The sequence below is a fragment of the Thamnophis sirtalis genome, unplaced genomic scaffold (genome assembly GCF_051295495.1).
Source record: "Thamnophis sirtalis isolate CommonGarterSnake01/CBP01778 unplaced genomic scaffold, rThaSir2_p1.2 scaffold_4, whole genome shotgun sequence".
Classification (NCBI taxonomy): Eukaryota; Metazoa; Chordata; class Lepidosauria; order Squamata; family Natricidae; genus Thamnophis; species Thamnophis sirtalis.
The window spans coordinates 89,024,214-89,044,741 of record NW_028261384.1 but is presented as its reverse complement, the minus strand read 5'-3'; the positions used below and the strand labels follow the sequence as shown (position 1 = coordinate 89,044,741).

The 20,528-nt window shown below is 37.0% G+C and overlaps 1 protein-coding gene across 1 annotated transcript; it reads left to right on the top strand.

Moving 5' to 3' along the window:
- Positions 1-2,972: 2,972 nt before the first annotated feature.
- Positions 2,973-19,309, top strand: BTC (betacellulin). Its single transcript, XM_087711863.1, has 6 exons — positions 2,973-3,084; positions 7,021-7,119; positions 10,583-10,688; positions 12,801-12,947; positions 16,708-16,815; positions 18,460-19,309. The coding sequence occupies exons 1-5, from the start codon at positions 3,039-3,041 to the stop codon at positions 16,811-16,813; spliced, it is 504 nt and encodes a 167-aa protein (XP_087567989.1). The 5' UTR covers positions 2,973-3,038; the 3' UTR covers positions 16,814-16,815; positions 18,460-19,309.
- Positions 19,310-20,528: the final 1,219 nt, after the last annotated feature.

The window sequence follows — 20,528 nt, the reverse complement described above, 5'->3', positions numbered from 1 at the left end:
ATGGGATTCAAATCTAAAAATATAATTAAACAGTAGGTGAAACTACTGTATTCAATTAATGGTATTATTTTAACTGATGAGAGATAGGGCCTTTACCAAAAGAAAAATACTTTAAATAAATATTTTGAGCAAGTTGATTTTGTGAAAAACATTCAGTAATATTTATCCTCCTACCTAAAAGGAGAATCATCAAGAAATAGGAGAAGTAAAAGATTGGAAGTGAAAAATTATTTCCATCCATGATGCAGAATGAAGGGCTTCAGGCAATTACAGAATCTGTACACATTGCTGATCCATGAGCCGCAGAAATAAAGAAATCAAACAAACAAACAAACAATAAAATTAAGTTATTTAAGGGACCTTCTCTCTGATTGCATCACCGATCCCATCAGATCTGGCAGGCATGCTCTGAATACCATTTGGTCAGCCTATCTATTATTTATATCCCAAATTCTGTCCTTGTCCTTTAGGTCGTACTAGTCACTTAGAGCAGGGGTCTCCAACCTTGTCAACTTTAATCCTGGCAGACTTCAACTCCCAGAATTCCCCAGCCAGCTGGGGAATTCTGGGAGTTGAAGTCTGCCAGGCTTAAAGTTGACAAGGTTGGAGACCCCTAACCTAGAGGATCTTTTAGAAAAGCTTGCCTATAATTCTAGTGTGAAGAGTTAATGTACTCTCATTTTCACCAGAACAAAAATAAAGTATTTGGACAAAAATGAAGTATCCTTGGGATTATTCTTGAATCCTGATGACTTCATGCATATAGTTTATTTTGCAATAATAGAGGAAGTGGTTTTCCATTGATTCTTCCAGGATGATTTTTGTTTTTTCTAAACCATTTTGTAGCCATGATATACTTGGTAGTCTTCCACCGAAGTACTGATAAGGCCCAAACGTGCTTAGTTTCGGAGCCTAGACAAGATCAGCCTGAGGGAGGAGGGGGAAAGCTTTTACTAAAACAAACAAGAATTCTTCATACTTGCTCTGGCTCTCTGAGTTAAGCCTAAGGCAGGCTTTTGCTCCTAAAAGAAACCCAGAAGTGAAGCATTAAATCTTTCATTCTGCTCCGTGGGGATTGCATGTATTGTGAATGCAGGATGTTATTATCCCAATTTCCCCTCCAAAAGTTGTTAGTTATAAGATCTACAACCAATAGCCCTTACAAACTGCAGTTAGTCAGAATAGACTTAAAAGATGATCAATTTTATTTATAATATTTATACCTATATAATTTATATAATACAAGTATATAAAATATATAACGTAACTTTTTTTATTAAACTTTTTTAAAGAAAAATTAAAAAATCAATCTAATATAAATGTAAAGACAGCAAGAAAAGGGAAAGGAATCAAAGACACAGTGTAAGAAAGGAAAAAAGTAAAAAAATAGAAGGGAAAGAAAAAGATACAAACAGACTTCCAATATTCTTCACGGCAGTTCTAAATACAATTATATCTTAATATTTCTCTTTACTTATTCCCTTCTTTCTACAATGTGTCCTTTCTAATCAATTTTATGCAAAAAGAGTCCATAGGGTTTTTTTTGTTTTTTTTTTGGTCTCCAATAAATGCAGATGTTCTTTTTTCTGTAAGCAAATAAATTAGTTTACCCCTCTAAGAAAGATCTTCAATTTTGTCAGCTATTCCTCCATAGTGGGTAGCATTTTATCTTTCTGAATTTATGGATAAGTACTAATCTTGCCATAATAATGATATACTAAAATAAACTTCTGGGCTTTTTTCTGTACATTCATTAGTCCTAAAAGTAAAAATTCTGGCTTCAACTGAAAATTACTAATTTCAAAAAACTCTGTATAAAAATATGTATTTGAATCCAAAACTTTTTAGCTTTCTTACATATTCACCAAGCATGATAAAATGATAGATTTGAAGTGCTTTTATATATTCTAGATAATTTCTATGGTGTCATATACCAATTACACATCATTTTATAAAAAAATCCCTTTGAGATCATAACACAATAAACTTTCATTGTTTTTTACCACATATTTTCCTACTGATCAATCTGTAAATTATAATCAAAAATTTTAGTCATACATTCTTTAATCTGGTCTTTCTCTGTATCAAATTTCAACAAAACAGTGCAATTTTAAACAATTAGTTATTCATCATCATGCACAATTGTACTTTAAATTGTCTCTCTATGCCAAAAATCTTTTTGTCCACTTTGAATCTTTTTTGATAACTGCAAATGGGAAACCATTGATAATTATACCCTTAATTGGTCTCTTTACATAATTAAAAATTGTGTTTGATGATTTCCAAATAATTTCCTATAGGTCAACTATTTTTCTTTGCGGTTTCTTTTTTACAATATGCTTCTTGAGCTGAGATCCAGAAAGGTGTTCCCCGCCCCACCGAGGATGGAGTCACAGCTGAGATTCATGGATTTCATTAAGGATCTTCAGTTTAAATAACCTGAGCAGTGAATTCAGCCAAAGGATTTAATTGCTATTCTCGGTAATGACAAGATATTTGGATCCCATCGCTTTTGTCTGTCGCCATTGCAGTTAGGGCTAGATCCTGCCCCTGCCAACTGAGCGCATCCTTGGGTCTGTTCTTTTAATTATCCCGTTCCCCCACGCGCCTGATATGATCGCTAAGGAAGTCTTCTGACTGGTGGCATAAATACTTCAAAAGCAAGAAGTAATACTTCTAAGACTGGGAAAGATTTCCCTATATCCCTGAAGCAAAGAGGGTGACGCCAACCTCCTCCCCGTCCGTGTCAGGAGGAGTAGGAGCAGCAAGGGCGCCAGGTGTTCGGGCGATTCCGGATGGCAGAGATGGCTGAGACTTCTTTTCACGCAGGGTGTTAAAGAGGGCGGACGGCGAAAAGTCAGCCCTGTGCCTTCCAGCCAGGAGAAGCAGGAGGCGGGGGAACCCCTGTCTCAGGTTGCCGAAGAGGCTGCGCCTTTCTGTCTCAGCGGCGCCTCCTGACTTTTTCAAGTTGTGGGGCGGTGGCTGTTTCGTGTAAGTTGCTGCAGTCCGCTGGCTAGTGGAGGTGAAGCCCGGCTTTGATGGCTCTTGACGCGCTTCTGGGTTCCGGCCCTCTCCTGCTCCTGGGTGAGGATTGACGTTTCCTTTCTATCTACCACGGTGGTCGGGTGGGTTCCTGGCTACTTGCTGCTGCTCTTGCATAGAACACCCTTCGATAGCTTCACGGCAGGCAGACGTTCAACAGGTGCGTCCTTTTCTGACAGAAGTTATGCAACTCTTATGCCAGGGGACCTTTGCGGGAAAAGAGAATGACATTTGTAACTCAGTCCTACTGTCAGTATTTCTCTTTTCTGGCAGGGATTTCCAAACAATTTATAAACTTATAAGAGTCTCTTATAAGCGAGAGGGGCGGCATATAAATTAAATCAATCAATAGCATATGAATTCAATAAGCAAGTAAGTTAATAAACAAACCCCCAGCAGGTTTAGCTTCACTTGCAGTGTTTTTGCTTGTCCTGGATAGGAACTCTGCTAGAAAAAAGAAAGCAAGAAAGAAATCAACCTACCCATTTCTTCAATCTAGGTGAACAGCAAAGTGCTTGCAATGATCACTGTTTGTGACTTTGTAATACAAAAAGAGATCAATTTTTTTTAGATAGGAAGCACTGTGGAAAGATAGCGGCTTTCAAGACAAGGCTTCATACCTGCCCTCGTGGCATATGATCAAATCTACTCCATCATCTGAAAACCATTGCTCATTTATGATAAAGTCAGAGCCTTCCTTCCTTCCTTCCTTCCTTCCTTCCTTCCTTCCTTCCTTCCTTCCTTCCTTCCTTCCTTCCTCGCTTCTTTCCTTCCTTCCAAGTTTTGCATTCAGGTCTTGCTATTGAAATCAAGTACCCACATTTTATGGCTAAGGAAATCCAAAGTAGGATTTTTTTCTGGTGCCAAGTATATCATCAATTAGATTAGGTTGCCTTCGCTACACATTGCTTGGCAGGATACCCATTAAATAGAGTACCTAAGTGCCTATTTTTATCCCGTGTGTTTATTTTAAGGGGCCTTAGAACCCAGGGCAGTTTGAAACAAGTTAAAAGGTAAAGAAAGGCTGCTCTGGTCTAATCACAGGCCAGCCTATATAGTTTGTAAAATTTCTTATTTAAGTGGGCTTATTAAATTATATTGTTTGTTAACTAAGTTTTGCAATAATATCACCAGACATCACTAACAATCTATATTACATTATAGAGAATTGAAAATAATTTCTGTATTAATTTGCATTGTATTATAACTGCATTATAAACTCATGACGTTTCATAGTATCTGTTTTTCAGCAAAAGAAATCAGTGTAATTTATAATCCACATCATATTAATTAGGGCTATTTTAAAATATTGACATTCAGAACATATGTCTGGATTTGTTTATTTGATAGTAATAGTTTTTTGGAAATACTTTCTGCCAATTAATTTTACTAAACATCACATTATTTATATTGATAGCAATTTAAATATTGGAATATTTTGTAGTTCTATGGCACTTGCCTTGAGATATTGCAAGTGGTTTAACTGGATTACATGTTTTTCTGGAACTCCTGGAATGTTTTAATACTAGTAGTCAAAGCTTAGTGATGAAACACACCGTTTAAAAACTTCCATGCCTTTCTGTTCCTACTTATTTCCTTTGTTGGGACACTGTTGTGTTGTTGCTTTTCCTGGAAATGAAGTCTACTTTCGGGACAAAGACCTGTTCATATATCTGGTGTATAATGTCCATTGTATAAGTGTTACAAGATAAAGTGTCCCTCAAGTTAAGTTCAACTCCTGGAGACAAAATTGAGACATTCGTATTGCTTCTTTGACAATAGTGTGGAAGTGGCTTGCTGTATTTCCCCCCCAGGATATTTCTTCTCTAGTCTACCCACCCACAGATCTCACATTCAGGTACTGTGAATAAATGCCTAACAGACCTTGGGAACATAAAGGAGGCAACAAGACAATTAATGGAATAAACAGGGCTATGACTTGAGCCAGGGAAAAAGGGAAGTATGAGAAAGAGGATAATTCCATTTTAATTATAACTTATAGTAAGTATATGGTTATGCTTATAATAGATAGAAATTTTAAACATATTAATATTTTCTGCAATTTATAAATATTAACATTTAACTCACAGAGAAGTAGGTGAATGCATCATGCAGTCAGAATTTCACTGCCAAATTAAATCTTAATCTTCCAAAATCTAGATTTCTCTTTAATCTCAAAACAATAATTTTTTTCATTTACATAATTTAAACAGTTTAATGATGCATAATATTTTAATCAAGCCTTCAAAACTTTACCAAGTTACCTGTACTATTTTTCTGTACATCTGTCATAATTGGGACAAATTTTACATATATGTTACTGCATTTTGTAACCATGCACTTACAGTATCTTAAGAGTATTCTCATTTTAGTTACTAAACTTGGATTTATAACACTTTCCATAATCTAATATAATTTTCCTTAAATATGCTGGCTAAGAATTCTGGAAACTGTGATCCCAATGTGTCTGAAACAAGAAGTTGGAGATTGACCAACTATTGCAAATATTAATTATCTTTTGGTGTTATGTGCTCTTTTTATTACATGGTTCTTATATTACGTTGAATTCATGGCTTAAATATTTATTGTTGACATTTAATATTTATAATAAATATTCTTGATATTTGGCAGTTCTTATTTATTTACTGAATTTTATATGGTGTCCTAGTATAGAAGGACTGATCATTGAAAAGAGGCAGAAGGATTCTCCTGAAATTGCCATCAATTTATCAATTTGCCCAATAGGAGTGGGAACAACACTGCTTCCAGGAAAAAAAAATTCTGCTGCAGTAGTTATCTTCTTTTTAAAACTTTTTGTGGTTTCTTCATACATGCACATTTGTGAAAAAGTGTGCAGGTGTGCAAAATTGGAAATATTTGGATAAATTGCATTCGGTAGGCAAGAATAAGGGTGAGGAAAAATAATTTATGAATATCATTATCCAGTCTAAGAAAGCTTTAGTAAGAGTGACTTAGTTTGTATAGTTGATATACAACTCTTTTTTGGAAAGAGCTAATAAAGGGGATTGAGGATTAATTCCAGGTCACCTGCTGAAGAAATTCTTAGAAATGTTTGTTTGAGGCCTCCTGTGATGAAAATATTATTCAGTAATAGTAGGCTGACTTGGAAGACTATATTGATATCAGTGAATAAGCCCCTTCAAATCTTGTCAAGCTTCTCTCATAGAGTAAATCTGTGGACTAAAAATGAGCACTCTCTCAGTTTTTCCTTGTCTGGGGAAGTTCTGTTAGCTGTTTAACAAAGATGTGTTAATCTATCACTGTGCTATTAGAAGTAGACTTTTTAAAGTTCAAACAGTTGAGGGAAAATGTTATGAGTATTTAAAGTGTATTGAACATAGGTAATGTAAGTAAAAGAGATGCGGTGACTCAGTGGCTAAGACGTTGACCTTGTCAATCAGAAGATTGGTAATTCAGCAGTTCAAATCCCTAGTACTGCATAATGGAATGACCTCCCATTACTTGTTCCAGCTTCTGCCAACCTAGCAGTTTGAAAGGACGTAAAAAATGCAAGTAGAAAAATAGGGACCACTTTGTTGGGAAGGTAACAGCGCTCTGTGCGCCTTTGGCATTGAGTCATGCTGGCCACATGACCATGGAGATGTCTTTGGACAGCGCTGGGACTTTGGCTTTGAAATGGAGATGAGCACCCCTCCTAGATAGAACTGGAAAACAACTAGCACACATATGCAGGGAAACCTTTACCTTTAATGTAAGTAATCTAAAGTATTACAGTAAGCCATTCAGAAATTTTTCAAACTGGAAATTTTTTTAAGGCATAGCAAAACCCACATTAGCTGTTAGGATTCAGATAGTGAAATGGGAATTGTATCTTTAGAAATAAGAAACAAGCAGTACACTTAGTAGAAGTATTACTGTAATTTGAGTCTAGTTACTTGAAAAGTACTTGAAAGTTACTTTTGAAATGATTTGCCTTCTCCTCCTCCCCAACTAAAGGCATAGTGATTTTCAGCTCTGTGACTAGCAGTGAAAATGCAACAGCTGGCCTGGAAACCAAGAAGCTTTCCTGTGATCACATGAATGGAACATGTACAGGTAACAGATGGATTTTAATTCCTGACAATGACATTGTTTTCAATAATGGAGAGGAAGACTGTTTAACTGATTAATTAATGTAGTAATTACAGTTACAGATTAGAAACCAAGAGCCTAGGAGTTCTAATTGTCCCTTGAGTATGGGTAGTTGGGCAGAGCCAAGGTGGCGCAGTGGTTAAATGCAGCACTGCAGGCTACTGCTAGATCAGCAGGTCAGCGGTTCAAATCTCACTGGCTCAGGGTTGACTCAGCCTTCCATCCTTCCGAGGTGGGTAAAATGAGGACCCAGATTGTTGGGGGCAATATGCTGACTCTCTGTAAACCGCTTAGAGAGGCCTGAAAGGCCTATGAAGCGGTATATAAGTCTACTGCTATTGCTATTGCTATTGCTATTGCTAGTTGAGTAACTATGAACCCATCCTACTTCACAGATTTGGGAAAAATAAGCAGTTTGCATTATCTATTCCATCTTGAGTTATATAGAAAATAAAGGCAGGAGAGAAATCTAATGAATAAATACTTTCCGTTGTAATTACATGTAACAATGCACAACATTTTAGAAACTGGAAATCACCATTAGTAAGCTTTTATTTTGCAATATGTTAATTATAAATATATCCTGTTTTAATGATTCTTTAAAGAAATATAGATGCATACATTCTATTACTGATCAACAATAACTTTGAATTTATTTATTATTAAATTTATTTGCCACCCATTTCCTTTCCAATTATTAATAATCCCTTAATAAACATAATCTATTTAAGATTAAATTAATACAGTAGTGCAGTTTTTAATCCAAATCCAGGGACAATTGTCAAGAATTGGAAAATATCTGGATTTGAAAGAACTGTACTTGGGTCTGAGGATGCGAATGCTTTTGAATTTTCAAAGGTGTCAGGGTAGATGTAACCCATGGGAAAAAACAAAAAAAGTCAAAACAATCAAAGACGCCATGCAGAGACTGACAGAGAAAGAAATATGTTGATGTTCTGTATATTGCTTGCTAATGAGACCTCTAAGAACCATATCAGATTCTCTGCATAATGTAAGATCTAAATCTCTCAAAACTTTTGGTTTGCCTAATCTCTCACCAAGTTCAGAGTTTCACTAGGCTTATTTCCCATCTTGATAAATATCTTTTATTTTACATCCAACAATTGTTTTTAAATTGCTCTTGTTGTACCTTGCCAATTTTCTTAATTGAATATAGAGCCATTTCTCTCTCCTCCTTCTGTCCTCCTTTTCTCTCTTCCAATTATTTATATTTCATTCTTCAGCTGTCTTTGCTGTAAGAACCAATAACTAAGAAAGAATATCAGCATATAACCTTAATCTGCAAAAATGACGCCAGGAAGGCTAAGCTCAGAATGAATGAACGGAGACTTGCAACATGTGAAAAATAATAAGAAACATATAAAATAAGAAAAAAGTCAAATAAATAATTAGTCCACTAATGGAAGAAGGTGACAAAGAAGTGACATGGAGAAGCAGAAAGCAAAGCTGCTTAATTCTTTTTTTGCATCTGTCTTCACACAAAAATAGCCCAACCTATAAAAGAGTCTAGGAATTCAAATTAAAATAGGGGGTGAGGAGATAAGAGAACACTTGTCCATTCTAGATGAGTTCAAATCAACAGGACCGGAGAGATTATATCCCACAGTTGTGCAAGAACTGGCAGATGGCATCTCAGAACCAAAGATTCTGGAGAACCGGGGAACTATCAGAGAACTGGAAAAGAGTTGATGTGGTTAAACCACAAACCAATAAGCCTGACTTCAATGCCTGGAAAGATCCTGGAAAAGATAATGAAGCAACAAATCAGAGAAAACTTAGAACAGGGATGTCAAACTGGCAGCCCATGGGCTGGATGTGTCACATGCAGGCCATAGCAACTTAGCAATAGCAATAGCAGTTAGACTTATATACCGCTTCATAGGGCTTTCAGCCCTCTCTAAGCGGTTTACAGAGTCAGCATATTGCCCCCAACAATCCGGGTCCTCATTTTACCCACCTCGGAAGGATGGAAGGCTGAGTCAATCCTGAGCCGGTGAGATTTGAACAGCCGAACTGCCGAACTAGCAGTCAGCTGAAGTAGCCTGCAGTACTGCACTCTAACCACTGCGCCACCTCGGCTTGGTTCAACTTTAGCTCAGCAAAGTCAAAACCGTCACAATACATCACGATATGTCACGTGACATGATAGAGTTTGAGTCCATGACCTAGAAGCAAGCAAAGTTATAATCAGAAGCCAACATGGCTTTGTCAAAAACAGATCATGCCAAACAAATCCTATTTCATTCTTTGACAAGGTGACTAAATTAGTGGACCAATAAAATGCAGTGGACTTAGTGCACTTGGATTTCAGTAGGCTCTTGACAAAGTAGACCACAATATACTTCTTGGTAAGCTAGAAAAATATGGGATAGATAGCATCACCAGATGGATTCGTAACTAGCTGACAATCCACAACCAATTTGTAGGTCTTAATGGAGCTACAGAAGTGGGTTCCTACCAGTTTGGACTGGTTCAGTTGAGTAGGTAGTAACTTGGCCGGCCACGCCCCCAAATTGGTTCTATTGGCGGCAGCGTAGGCACCATCATCTTGTATTTTGCTTTGCATGCACAGAAGCAATTTTGTCACTATTGCTCATGTGTGTGCACGCTCGAAGCACGTCCTTGTGCGAACCAGCCATAACAGAAGCCAGAACTTGGTTGAAAACTAATCAGTAATGACTATGACACTGAGAATAATAAAATATTTTACCTTCAAAAGTTGTTGGTGCTCCATCACTGAAGGTTTTTAAAAAGAGACTGGACATCCATTTGTCTGAAATGGTATAGGGTCTCATGCTTGATCAGGGGGTTGGACTAGAAGACCTCTAGTCCTTCCAACTAGACCTTCCAATTCTGTTATTATGTTATATTGCAATTAAGCAAATTACAAGCAAATTAAACAAAAAAGGAACACTAAGTTCCTTCATGGCTATAAGTCATCATGGCTGCATCATTATTTCAGTAATGAATGCAGTAGCCTTTTCACAAAATTGTAGGGAATATAGGTTAGCATTACATGTACTTACTGGTAAAATGCAGAAACAGACCGTTGGACATGATTTCATTTCATTTGATTTAACACATTTTTAATGTTCTTTTGACTTATTTCTATGCAGATATGAAAAAGATTGTACTGTTAAAGTACAATCTTTATTGTTTATTTATTGCGCTTATGTGCCATCTTTGAATGGGTCACATAATTGGAATGAAGACAAAATGCTCACATGGAATTTCCCACTCAAAATGATATTAAAAGGATTACAAATACAATTACTAAAAACATTCTTCAAAATGAGAAAATTATTAAAAATAGCACAGAAGGAAAAAGTTAGTCACAAGTAATCCAGGTATTTTAAGTAGACCCTAATATATATTTGCATTTATATTTTTATTTTCTTATTTCTAGATTTGAGATTGAGTGGGCATTTTTCCGAATGTCCTGAGAAGTACAAGTACTTCTGTGTCAAGGGAAGATGTCGCTATGTTGATGCAGTACAAACTCCATCCTGCATGTAGGTCCCAAATCCAAACATGCCTTTTCCCAAGAGTTAAACCTGAGCAAATAGGGATGAGATGGCTCAGTGGCTAAGACGCTGAGCTTGTCAGTCAGAAAGGTCAGCAGTTCAAAACCCTAGCGCTGCATAACGGAGTGAGCTCCTGTTACTTGTTCCAGCTTCTGTCAACCTAGCAGTTAGAAAGCATGTAAAAGTGCAAGTAGAAAAAATAGGAATCACCTTTGGTGCGAAGGTAACAGTGCTCCGTGTGCCTTTGGCATTTATTCATGCCAGCCACATGACCACAGAGATGTCTTCAGACAGCACTGGCTCTTCGGCTTTGAAACAGAGATGAGCATCATTCTCTAGAGTCGTGAATGACTAGGGCATACATATGTGCGAGGGGAACCTCTACCTTTACTTTAGACCTAAGCATGACTTTAATGGCCAGATATCTCCAAAGAATATGTCATGCTCTGGCCAAATATGTACTTATTTAAATCTGTTATTTACTAATGGCCAAGTGTTTTACTTATTTGAATTTGTTTGTTTTAGCTGTTCTTTCAATTCTGGCGTGAATACTGTAAAAACTCTTTAAAAATAATAATGCAGTCTTCCAATTATGGATTTTGCTCCAGGTTCTCTTTAATGTTGATGAGTAGACAAAATCTTACTTGTACAAGGATGATTGCTAAAATGCTAAAGCCTTATTTGTTATTAAGAAATTCATAAAATTTCTTAGGCAGTGCTTTGCATTGCCTAAAGAATGCCCACGAGGAGTCTCCCTAGTTTAGGTGTCCACTTTGCATATGATGAATCTGTGAGATTGAAGATGAGGTGGAAAGTGATGATTCTTTTAACCTTTTAAAATTATGAGTTATAACTTTTAAAAGTACTTTTCTTCTCAGATTAAAAAAGCCAATATCTTAGATTTGGTATTGCAAAATTCTGGACTTAATCATATCTATATTACAACCCTCAATATGCAACTGCTGAACTGGAAGATCCCATGCATAAGATTTAAAAAAAAGATTTAGAGTTAAAGTTAATGTAACTTTATTAATGAATTTTTATCTATCTGCTTAGAGGATAGTGGGAGTAATTGAATCTGTCCCGAGTTTATAATTAAGGTATACCTTCTCCATTACTTATTAGTTATGGCCATGATAGGGTATCAAGGATTGTTGACTGTCAGAAAGTAAAGATATGTCAACTATTATCAGGGATACTCAGTAAAGACAACTGAGGTTTCCTGATGTGCCAACTATTTTATAAGAAAAATAATTCTGGGTGTCTTTATTGTTAATTTATTTTATTATCATTTATCTTTATTTTTAAGATTCCAACAACACCAGAAATTACTCAATTTGTATAGAATATAAACTGGAACAGCTTTCTTCTATGATGAGTTGTTCTGGTACAGAGTTACTCAACCTTGGCAGCTTGAAAATGTATGGACTTCAATTCCCCCAAATTCCCAGCCAGTATGTTATCTGGATAATTCTAGGAGTTGAAGTTCGCATAGCTTCAAACTGCCAAGATTGAGAAATACTGATCTGGAAATACTGATTTAGTCCAACTGATGGGGTGCTCAGCCACAAAATACCTTAATTAAACACATGTGGAAGAACAGCATATATACCAAATCTTCCACTGTGTGTTTATTTCCAAATCTTTTCCTAATAAATTCCAAGCAGAAAGGGCGACACAGAGCATGCTGTCTAGAGAATTCTGGAAGTTGAAGACCATACATTAAGTTGTTTAGGTTGGCAAACATTATCATGTTCAGGTGATATTTCCCTGAATGCAGTTGAAGTTCTTCTAGATCAGGAATTCCATTGGATGGCAGTTTTCAAGCCCTAAGATTCATTTGCATGTGCAGTTTGTTTGCAGATCTGTCCTAGGTTCCCCCAATCTGTACCTTTCTGCTGTGTCACATTATAGTTCTCATAATCACCAGTTGGCATGGCTAATGGTGATGGAATTGTGATCTAACTCAAATAGAATGAACAATTGCTTTAGTCACAAGTGTGTACTGTATGTGGGATAGGTGCTAGTGTAGTAATAGACTTCAGTCTTGAAGGAAAAAAGAAAACCAATTTGCAAAACATTTTTCTATATTTTTTACAGCTGTGAGAGAGGCTACACTGGGGAAAGATGCGAGCGATTGGACTTATTTCATCTAAGAGGAGATCAAAATCAAATTGTGGTAGTTGCTTTGATAGCTGTTATGGTAATGCTTATCATCCTGATTGCATGTATCTGCACTTACACTCAGTGAGTACACCCAAATGAAAATTTGGCTTCTGTATGTATTTTCATGAAACTACAAATGTAGTTATTAAGTTAATCAGCCTTTAGCAATTAGTACTTTTGGAAGTTTCTAATACTGTATAATATACGTAATATCTACAAAGAAAATAAAACTGAATTTATTATTCCCAACTGAGGTAAATTTTCTTCCTTAATTCTAGTTATGTTAGAATTATGTTCTTCAATATTGTTTGTTTACATAAAGCTGTAGAAATTCAAAAAGAGGTTTTTTGAATCAAATTATAAATTTACTTATTTCCACATCTATGTTTTACAGTGGGTAAGATACCTTTAGGTGTAAGTATAATAGTTTTGTTATACTATTGCTCCAAAGAAATAGTAAACTCCATGTAATTCTTTTTAATGTAATATAATAAATGGACAGAAATAGAACAGAATTATGTGTAACCAAGGTAACGTACTTTCTGTTATTGTAGCTTTTAAAACTGCTGTTTAAAGTTGCTAAGTCCTGTCTGACTGTTCCCAACACCATGGGCCATAGTTTGCCATGTTCCCCTGGTTATCCATTGTCTCCCTGAGTCTGCCCAGACTTGCCCACAATGTTAATGATATTATCTATCCATCTCATTCTCTGCTGTCCCTTCTCCTTTGTATGTATGCTCTTTCTCAGCATTAAGGTTTTTTTTTCCAGTGAGTCCTCTCTTCTCATTTGGTACCAAAGTATCTGAGCTTCAGTTTTTTAATAGCTGCATTATACTGCAGACTTACATTCTGTTATGGATGATCCATAATATCTGGATTAGCCCATGTAGAATTTTGGACCAGAAGCCTTTGATCTTGTCTAGGATAAGTGTTACGAATGTATGTATGTATATAATTTTTATAGCTAAAACATGTTACAGATTATCCTTTTTTAATAATTGATTTGGACTTAGTCTTACAACTTATCAATATATATTGAGTATCGCTTTTTGGTTTAAGTTATTCCTCCCAGCTTCTTATCAGCTGCAAATTTGGTATCCTTTTTTCTGAGCCTGTGATAGACAATCTGTGATGTTATATAATGACATCTCTAATAATCTTTATGACATCTCTAATATTCCTGACTATTGGTCATATTGGTGGGGGCTACTAGAAATTATGGATCAGCAGTATATAAAGGGGAAGAGATTCCCCAGTTGAGTCTAAGTTCTCATACAAGCCATTTATAAAATTATTGAAGAGCAAAAAATCTAGAAATAACACCCATGGCACTCCATTTAAGAAACCTCTCCAGTTAATACAGTTAATGAACATTCAGTGGAGATACTGTTTCTGTGAGTTGAAAATTAACAAGTACAAATACAAGACTATTTTTTATTATTACTCTTGTGTTTTTGAATATATGAAGACTTGACAATGGATAGGGCCATACATGCAGTCCTTCTCATGCTCCCTCTGACCTCCATTGGATGGCTAGCAGAATTTGTGCTTACCTGAAGACAAGAACAGGGCTTCAGAGATAAATGAAGCAGATCACACAGCTGCATTTGAGTTGACCTGAATGCAAATGTTGCTCTGCTTTGATTTCAATTGGAGATAACATTCTCCTTCACCATAGACATACTCTAGCAACACTTACTTAGTTTCATTAGAAATCAGTTGTTTTATATGTATGTATGTATGTGTGTGTATACATGCATGCATGCATGCATACACACACACACACACAAACACACCTGGGACGTGGTGGCTCAATGGCTAAGATGTTGAACTTGTCGATCCGAAAGGCGGTTCAAATCCCTAGTGCTATGTAACGGAGTGAGCTCCCATTACTTGTCTCAGTTTCGGTCAACCTAGCAGTTTGAAAGCATGTAAAAATGCAAGTAGAAAAATAGGAACCACCTTTGGTGGGAAGATAACAGCGTTTTGTGCTCCTTCAACATTTAGTCATACCAGCCACATACCACCGAGGCATCTTCGGACAGTGCTTGCTCTTTGGCTTTGAAAGAGTCAGGAATGACTAGCAAATACAGGTGAAACTTGAAAAATTAGAATATCATGCAAAAATTCATTTATTTCAGTAATGCAACTTAAAAGGTGAAATTAATATATGAGAGAGACTCATTGCATGCAAAGCAAGATAGTTCAAGTCGTGATTTGTCATAATTGTGATGATTACGGTTTACAGCTCATGAAAATCCCACATCCACAATCTCAGAAAATTAGAATATTGTGAAAAACTGCAATATTCTAGGCTCAAAGTGTCCTACTCTAATCAGCTAATTAAGCCATAACACCTCCAAAGGGTTCCTGAGCCTTTAAATTGTCTCTCAGTCTGCTTCAGTAGGAATCACAATCATGGGAAAGACTGCTGACCCGATAGTTGTGCAGAAAACCATCATTGACACCCTCCATAAGGAGGGAAAGCCTCAAAAGGTAATTGCAAAAGAAGTTGGATGTTCCCAAAGTGCTGTATCAAAGCACATTAATAGAAAGTTATGTGGAAGGGAAAAGTGTGGAAGAAAAAAGTGCACAAGTAGCAGGGATGACCGTGGCCTGGAGAGGATTGTCAGGAAAAGACCATTCAAAAGTGTTGGGGACTTTCACAAGGAGTGGACTGAGGCTGGAGTCAGTGCATCAAGAGCCACCACAGATAGATGGATCCTGGACATGGGCTTCAAATGTCGTATTCCTCTTGTCAAGCTGCTCCTGAACAACAAACAATGTCAGAAGCATCTTACCTGGGCTAAAGAAAAGCAGACCTGGTCTGTTGCTCAGTGGTCCAAAGTCTTCTTTTTTGATGAGAGCAACTTCTGCATCTCATTTGGAAACCAAGGACCCAGACTATAGAGGAAGAATGGAGAGGCACGCACTGCAAGATGCTTGAAGTCCAGTGTGAAGTTTCCACAGTCTGGGCTGATTTGGGAAGCCATGTCATCTGCTGGTGTTGGTCCACTGTGCTTCATTAAGTCCAGGGTCAACACAGCCATCTACCAGGAGATTTTGGAGCACTTCATGCTTCCTTCTGCAGATGAGCTTTATGGGGATGCTGACTTCATTTTCCAGCAGGAGTTGGCACCTGCCTACACTGCCAAAAGCACCAAAACCTGGTTCAATGACCGTGGGATTACTGTGCTTGATTGGCTAGAAAACTTGCCTGACCTGAACCCCATAGAGAATCTACGGGGCATTGCCAAGAGAAAGATGAGAGATATGAGACCGAACAATGCAGAAGAGCTGAAGGCCGCTATTGAAGCATCCTGATCTTCCATAACACCTCAGCAGTGTCACAGGCTGATAGCTTCCATGCCACACCACATTGAGGCAGTAATTGCTGCAAAAGGGGCCCAAACCAAGTACTGAGTACTTGGTCATGCTTATACTTTTCAGAGGTCCGATATTGTTCTATGAATAATCCTTGTTTTATTGATTGCATGTAATATTCTAATTTTCTGAGATTATGGATTTGGGGGTTTCATGAGCTGTAAGCCATAATCATCACAATTATGACAAATCGCAGCTTGAAGTATCCTGCTTTGCATATAAGTGTCTATCTCATATATTAGTTTTACCTTTTAAGTTGCATACTGAAATAAATGAACTTTTGCACGATATCCTAATTTTTCGCGTTTCACCTGTATGTGTAGGGGGAACCGTTAACTTTACCTTATATATACACAAATGCAAACATTGATTAGACTAAATAATTTCTGATGATAGGTAACAAATTTGCATTATGAATTTGTAACTCATAGACTTAATTTTTTACTTCCTTTCAAAGTTATTGTCGGAAAAAGCGTAGAAAGAGGAAACAGGAGGAATCCGGGACTTGTGATAATGAGCAGCCAATGAAAACTGATGATATACTTGAGACGGATATTGAATGAAGGTAAAGATGGTTCTAAAATTTTACATCCTGGAAATGTGAAAATGAGGGATAATTTATTTTATTTCAAAATTAATTATGTTATTTGAATTTGAATCATAATATATTATTTAATGTAAGTTTGTTTCAGTTTAATGGATTACTACACTCAATGATACTTACCAAATGAATGTTTTATAGTCATGTATTGAGTAAGCAATATTTTTCTATGTGAACAGGCAAGTCATTCATAGTTAACTGATAGTTTTCCCAGGTATCTTAACTTATTGACATAGTGGTTATATCTCCTTTTTTTACTAGCCAATACTGACGGAGATGTAATCAGGACAAGATTTCATTTTGTTTCTTAAGATATTTTTCTAGATTGAGGTTTTTTTTCCCTTCCTAAATATTATTTTCTTTCATATAGGAGGAAAGCAAATCATCACACACCAAATGGATAATGTTTATTTACATTACATGCATTTGTTCCATTGAGAAATTACACAGTAAAATTAAATGAGAATCTGTGGAATGTTTTTTTTTTTATTATGATGGCAGAAACAAGGCCCTTCAGAAAGAGTACAGCAGGGTCACTTCAATTTCAGTATTCAGACATGTAAAGAGAAACCTGCCTGGCCTGCATTGCCTCTCCCTTTTGTGAACCATAGCAAGGGATTTTGCACATGTGCCCTCTGCTCAGCTTGATTTGTAAATGAAAGCAACTGAGAAGTTATTCTTCCAATACATAGAATAGAAGAATAGAATGGAATAGAATTCTTTATTGGCCAAGTGTGATTTGGACACACAAGGAATTTGTCTTTAGTGTATACGCTCTCAGTGTACACAAAATGAAAAGATGTATTCATCACGAATCATAAGGTACAACACTTAATGATGTTCATAAGCAATCAGAAAACAATCAATATCAATATAAATTGTAAGGACACAAGCAACAAAATTACAGTTACAGTCCTGCAAGTGGGAGGAGATGGGTGATAGGAACAATGAGAAGACTAGTAGTAATAGTAATGCAGCCTTAGTGAATGGTTTGACAGTGGGGAGGGAATTATTTGTTTAGCAGAGTGATGGTGTTCGGGGGGGGGGAAACTATTATTGTGTCTAGTTGTCTTGGTGTGCAGTGTTCTATAGCATCATTTTGAGGGTAGGAGTTGAAACAATTTATGTCCAGGATGTTTTCGCAGCCCTCTTTTTGACTCGTGCAGTAACAAAAGTTCTGGAAAAATGAGTAGTCAAAGAGGATATATATATTTAAAAAAAACAGATTCCCCCCTCTTGAGACACTTTAAAAATAACATGTGGATGATAGTATCATGTTCATCCCAAATTCACCTGAATACACCTTGCCATTAGTTTGTGACTTTTTCTTCACCAGAGGCTACAAAAAAGAGTAGTTCTTATGAGTCCAATGATTTGCAGAAAAATTATACTATCGTGCCTTCCCTTTTTTGTGATAGGATAATTTTCAGAATTTTTTTCATATTATCATACATTATATTGCACCAGAATGATGAAAAATAAATCTGTAGTTCTCTGTATACTTAACCCATAATAAGCAACTGCAAAGGTCAGAGAGATTTACATCTGCTGATCCTCTGAACTACACAATAATAGTTCTAATAACTGCTTTCTTTCTTAACTCTACAGGTTAACAAAAGTGCTTGCTGGCAGATTCCAAAGACTTGTGCCCTTTTCATTTTGATGACTTTCCTGAGGACTAGTGATATGAAAATAAATAAGGAAAAATAAATATGGGTATCTAACTTCAGTCACATGTGATATTTGACAAAATCTAGTATTATTATAGGAATAATAGTGATAATATTGGGAACACAGGAATTTTCTTATATGTGTGAATGATGTTAGAAGCATAGTGTTTGACATTTAACTCTCTTCAATTTGTCAACCTGAAAAGGAACTTGGTGTTTTATCTGCAGTCAAAATAGATAAAATGTCTGGTAGTATTGCATATTCTAGAACAGTGGTTCCCAAACCTTTTCAGTCCATTGCCCCCTTGGTGATCCTCAGTGCCCCACACCCAGTGGTGGAATTATTTCTTTTTACTACTGGTTCTGTGGGCGTGGCTTGGTTGGCATGGCTAGGGGGGATCATGTGACTGGGCGGTTTGTACGGCGGAAGGAAGATAGTAACAGTAAAATTCAAAACTGCAACAATTAATTGCACATTTATTCAAAATCCAATTTAAAAACATTTTAGTTAATGTTAATTCAACGAAATTGTTGAACATGATCCAGTTATACCAGGTTTTCAAAGTCTGATAGTCATTTATCAAGAACCTTAGTAACTAGTAACTTAGTAAACTCAGTAAAATTTAGTAACTACTTCACTGTTCAATAAATTCTGTGTAATACAGTACATGCTTGAGCATTCACATACACACTGCTGCCTTTTGTTTTTTTCAAAATAACAGGGTGGGGTGGGGGTAGGGAAGGAAGAATACTTTGTTCTGTGATATCTGCCATTTCAGAAATGCTCATTAGACTGCCCCACGTGATCAGTCTTTCCGTATTCCTCAATATGTTGGTGCCCAGCAGCTGGTCAAAACCCTAGTAGTACTTATGGAGCTGTAGATGATACTATGGCAAAATACAAGCCTTGCAGCTCATGTATACTCACACAACATAAGAGTGATGCCATTATCAAGATTTATCTGTGATAAAGGTCTCACTGTGCATAAATATCAAGATAGGAAGGGCACTTTATTTTAAAAAAAACTGCAGTGTTTTGACTCCATTTGGTTATTAAACATTTTGTTTGGCATACTGGAACATTTAGACAGCATTTTCTTCAAATATGGGATGTTGTTCTATCATAATTTTGTTTTGCTTTGCTTTTTCCTGTATGTGACAATATCCAACTTTACACAGTAATTAGACCACTTTTTTATTTACTTTTTTTAAAAACAGGATATGTTGGAAATGCTTACCTCTTTTTCACAACCTCCCCTATATTTCAGCCTTCAATGAGATTACTTTGCAACTCAAAGTTTGAGAAACCATCCCAAGTGCCCTTCCTCCCACTCCTCGCTTTTTAAGACCACCTTTACAAATGGAGTGAGGAGACAGAGGGGGACTAGCCTCTCCCCCCTGCTGCATGTTTAACTGCGTTACATTTCTAAGGTGGGAGGGGTAGAGATAGGGGAGACTGGCGCATCTGTGTGGAGCAGGTGGAAGAGGGATTGGGGGGGTGGTTCTATTGCACAGGCACGCCGCGGCTTAATCCTCACAGAGGCGGCTCACAGCACAGCCCCGGAAAGGGAGTCAGAAGTAAAGCCATTTATAAAAGCGTGAGAGGCAGACAGGCAAGCAGATGAGCGCTCTTGTGCAGTGACATCGGACTCACTGTGTAATGCAGCGCCAATTCCCAATCCCTGAAATGCAGGCCCAAGGACAGAGCCGTTCAGTCCCGCATCTCTTCTCCATGTACAGCACACGCAGAGTCATATCAGAGGAGAAATGCAGGCAAAAGCTCTTTTCTTCTTTCTCTGCCCCCCTTTGCCCCCCCTCCCCCCAGCTGACATGCTTGTATGCCTCCTGAATGAGCGAGTAAGCAAACAAAAAATCCTTCAAGTCTTTGGGACGTTAGACTGAATTTCACCCCTGCCGGAAGTGCTCAGCTGACTGGTGGCCAACAGAGCCCCAGGCAGAATTGCACCCTGCAAGGGGGCCACCTCCAGCACTCCTCTGCCACCTCCC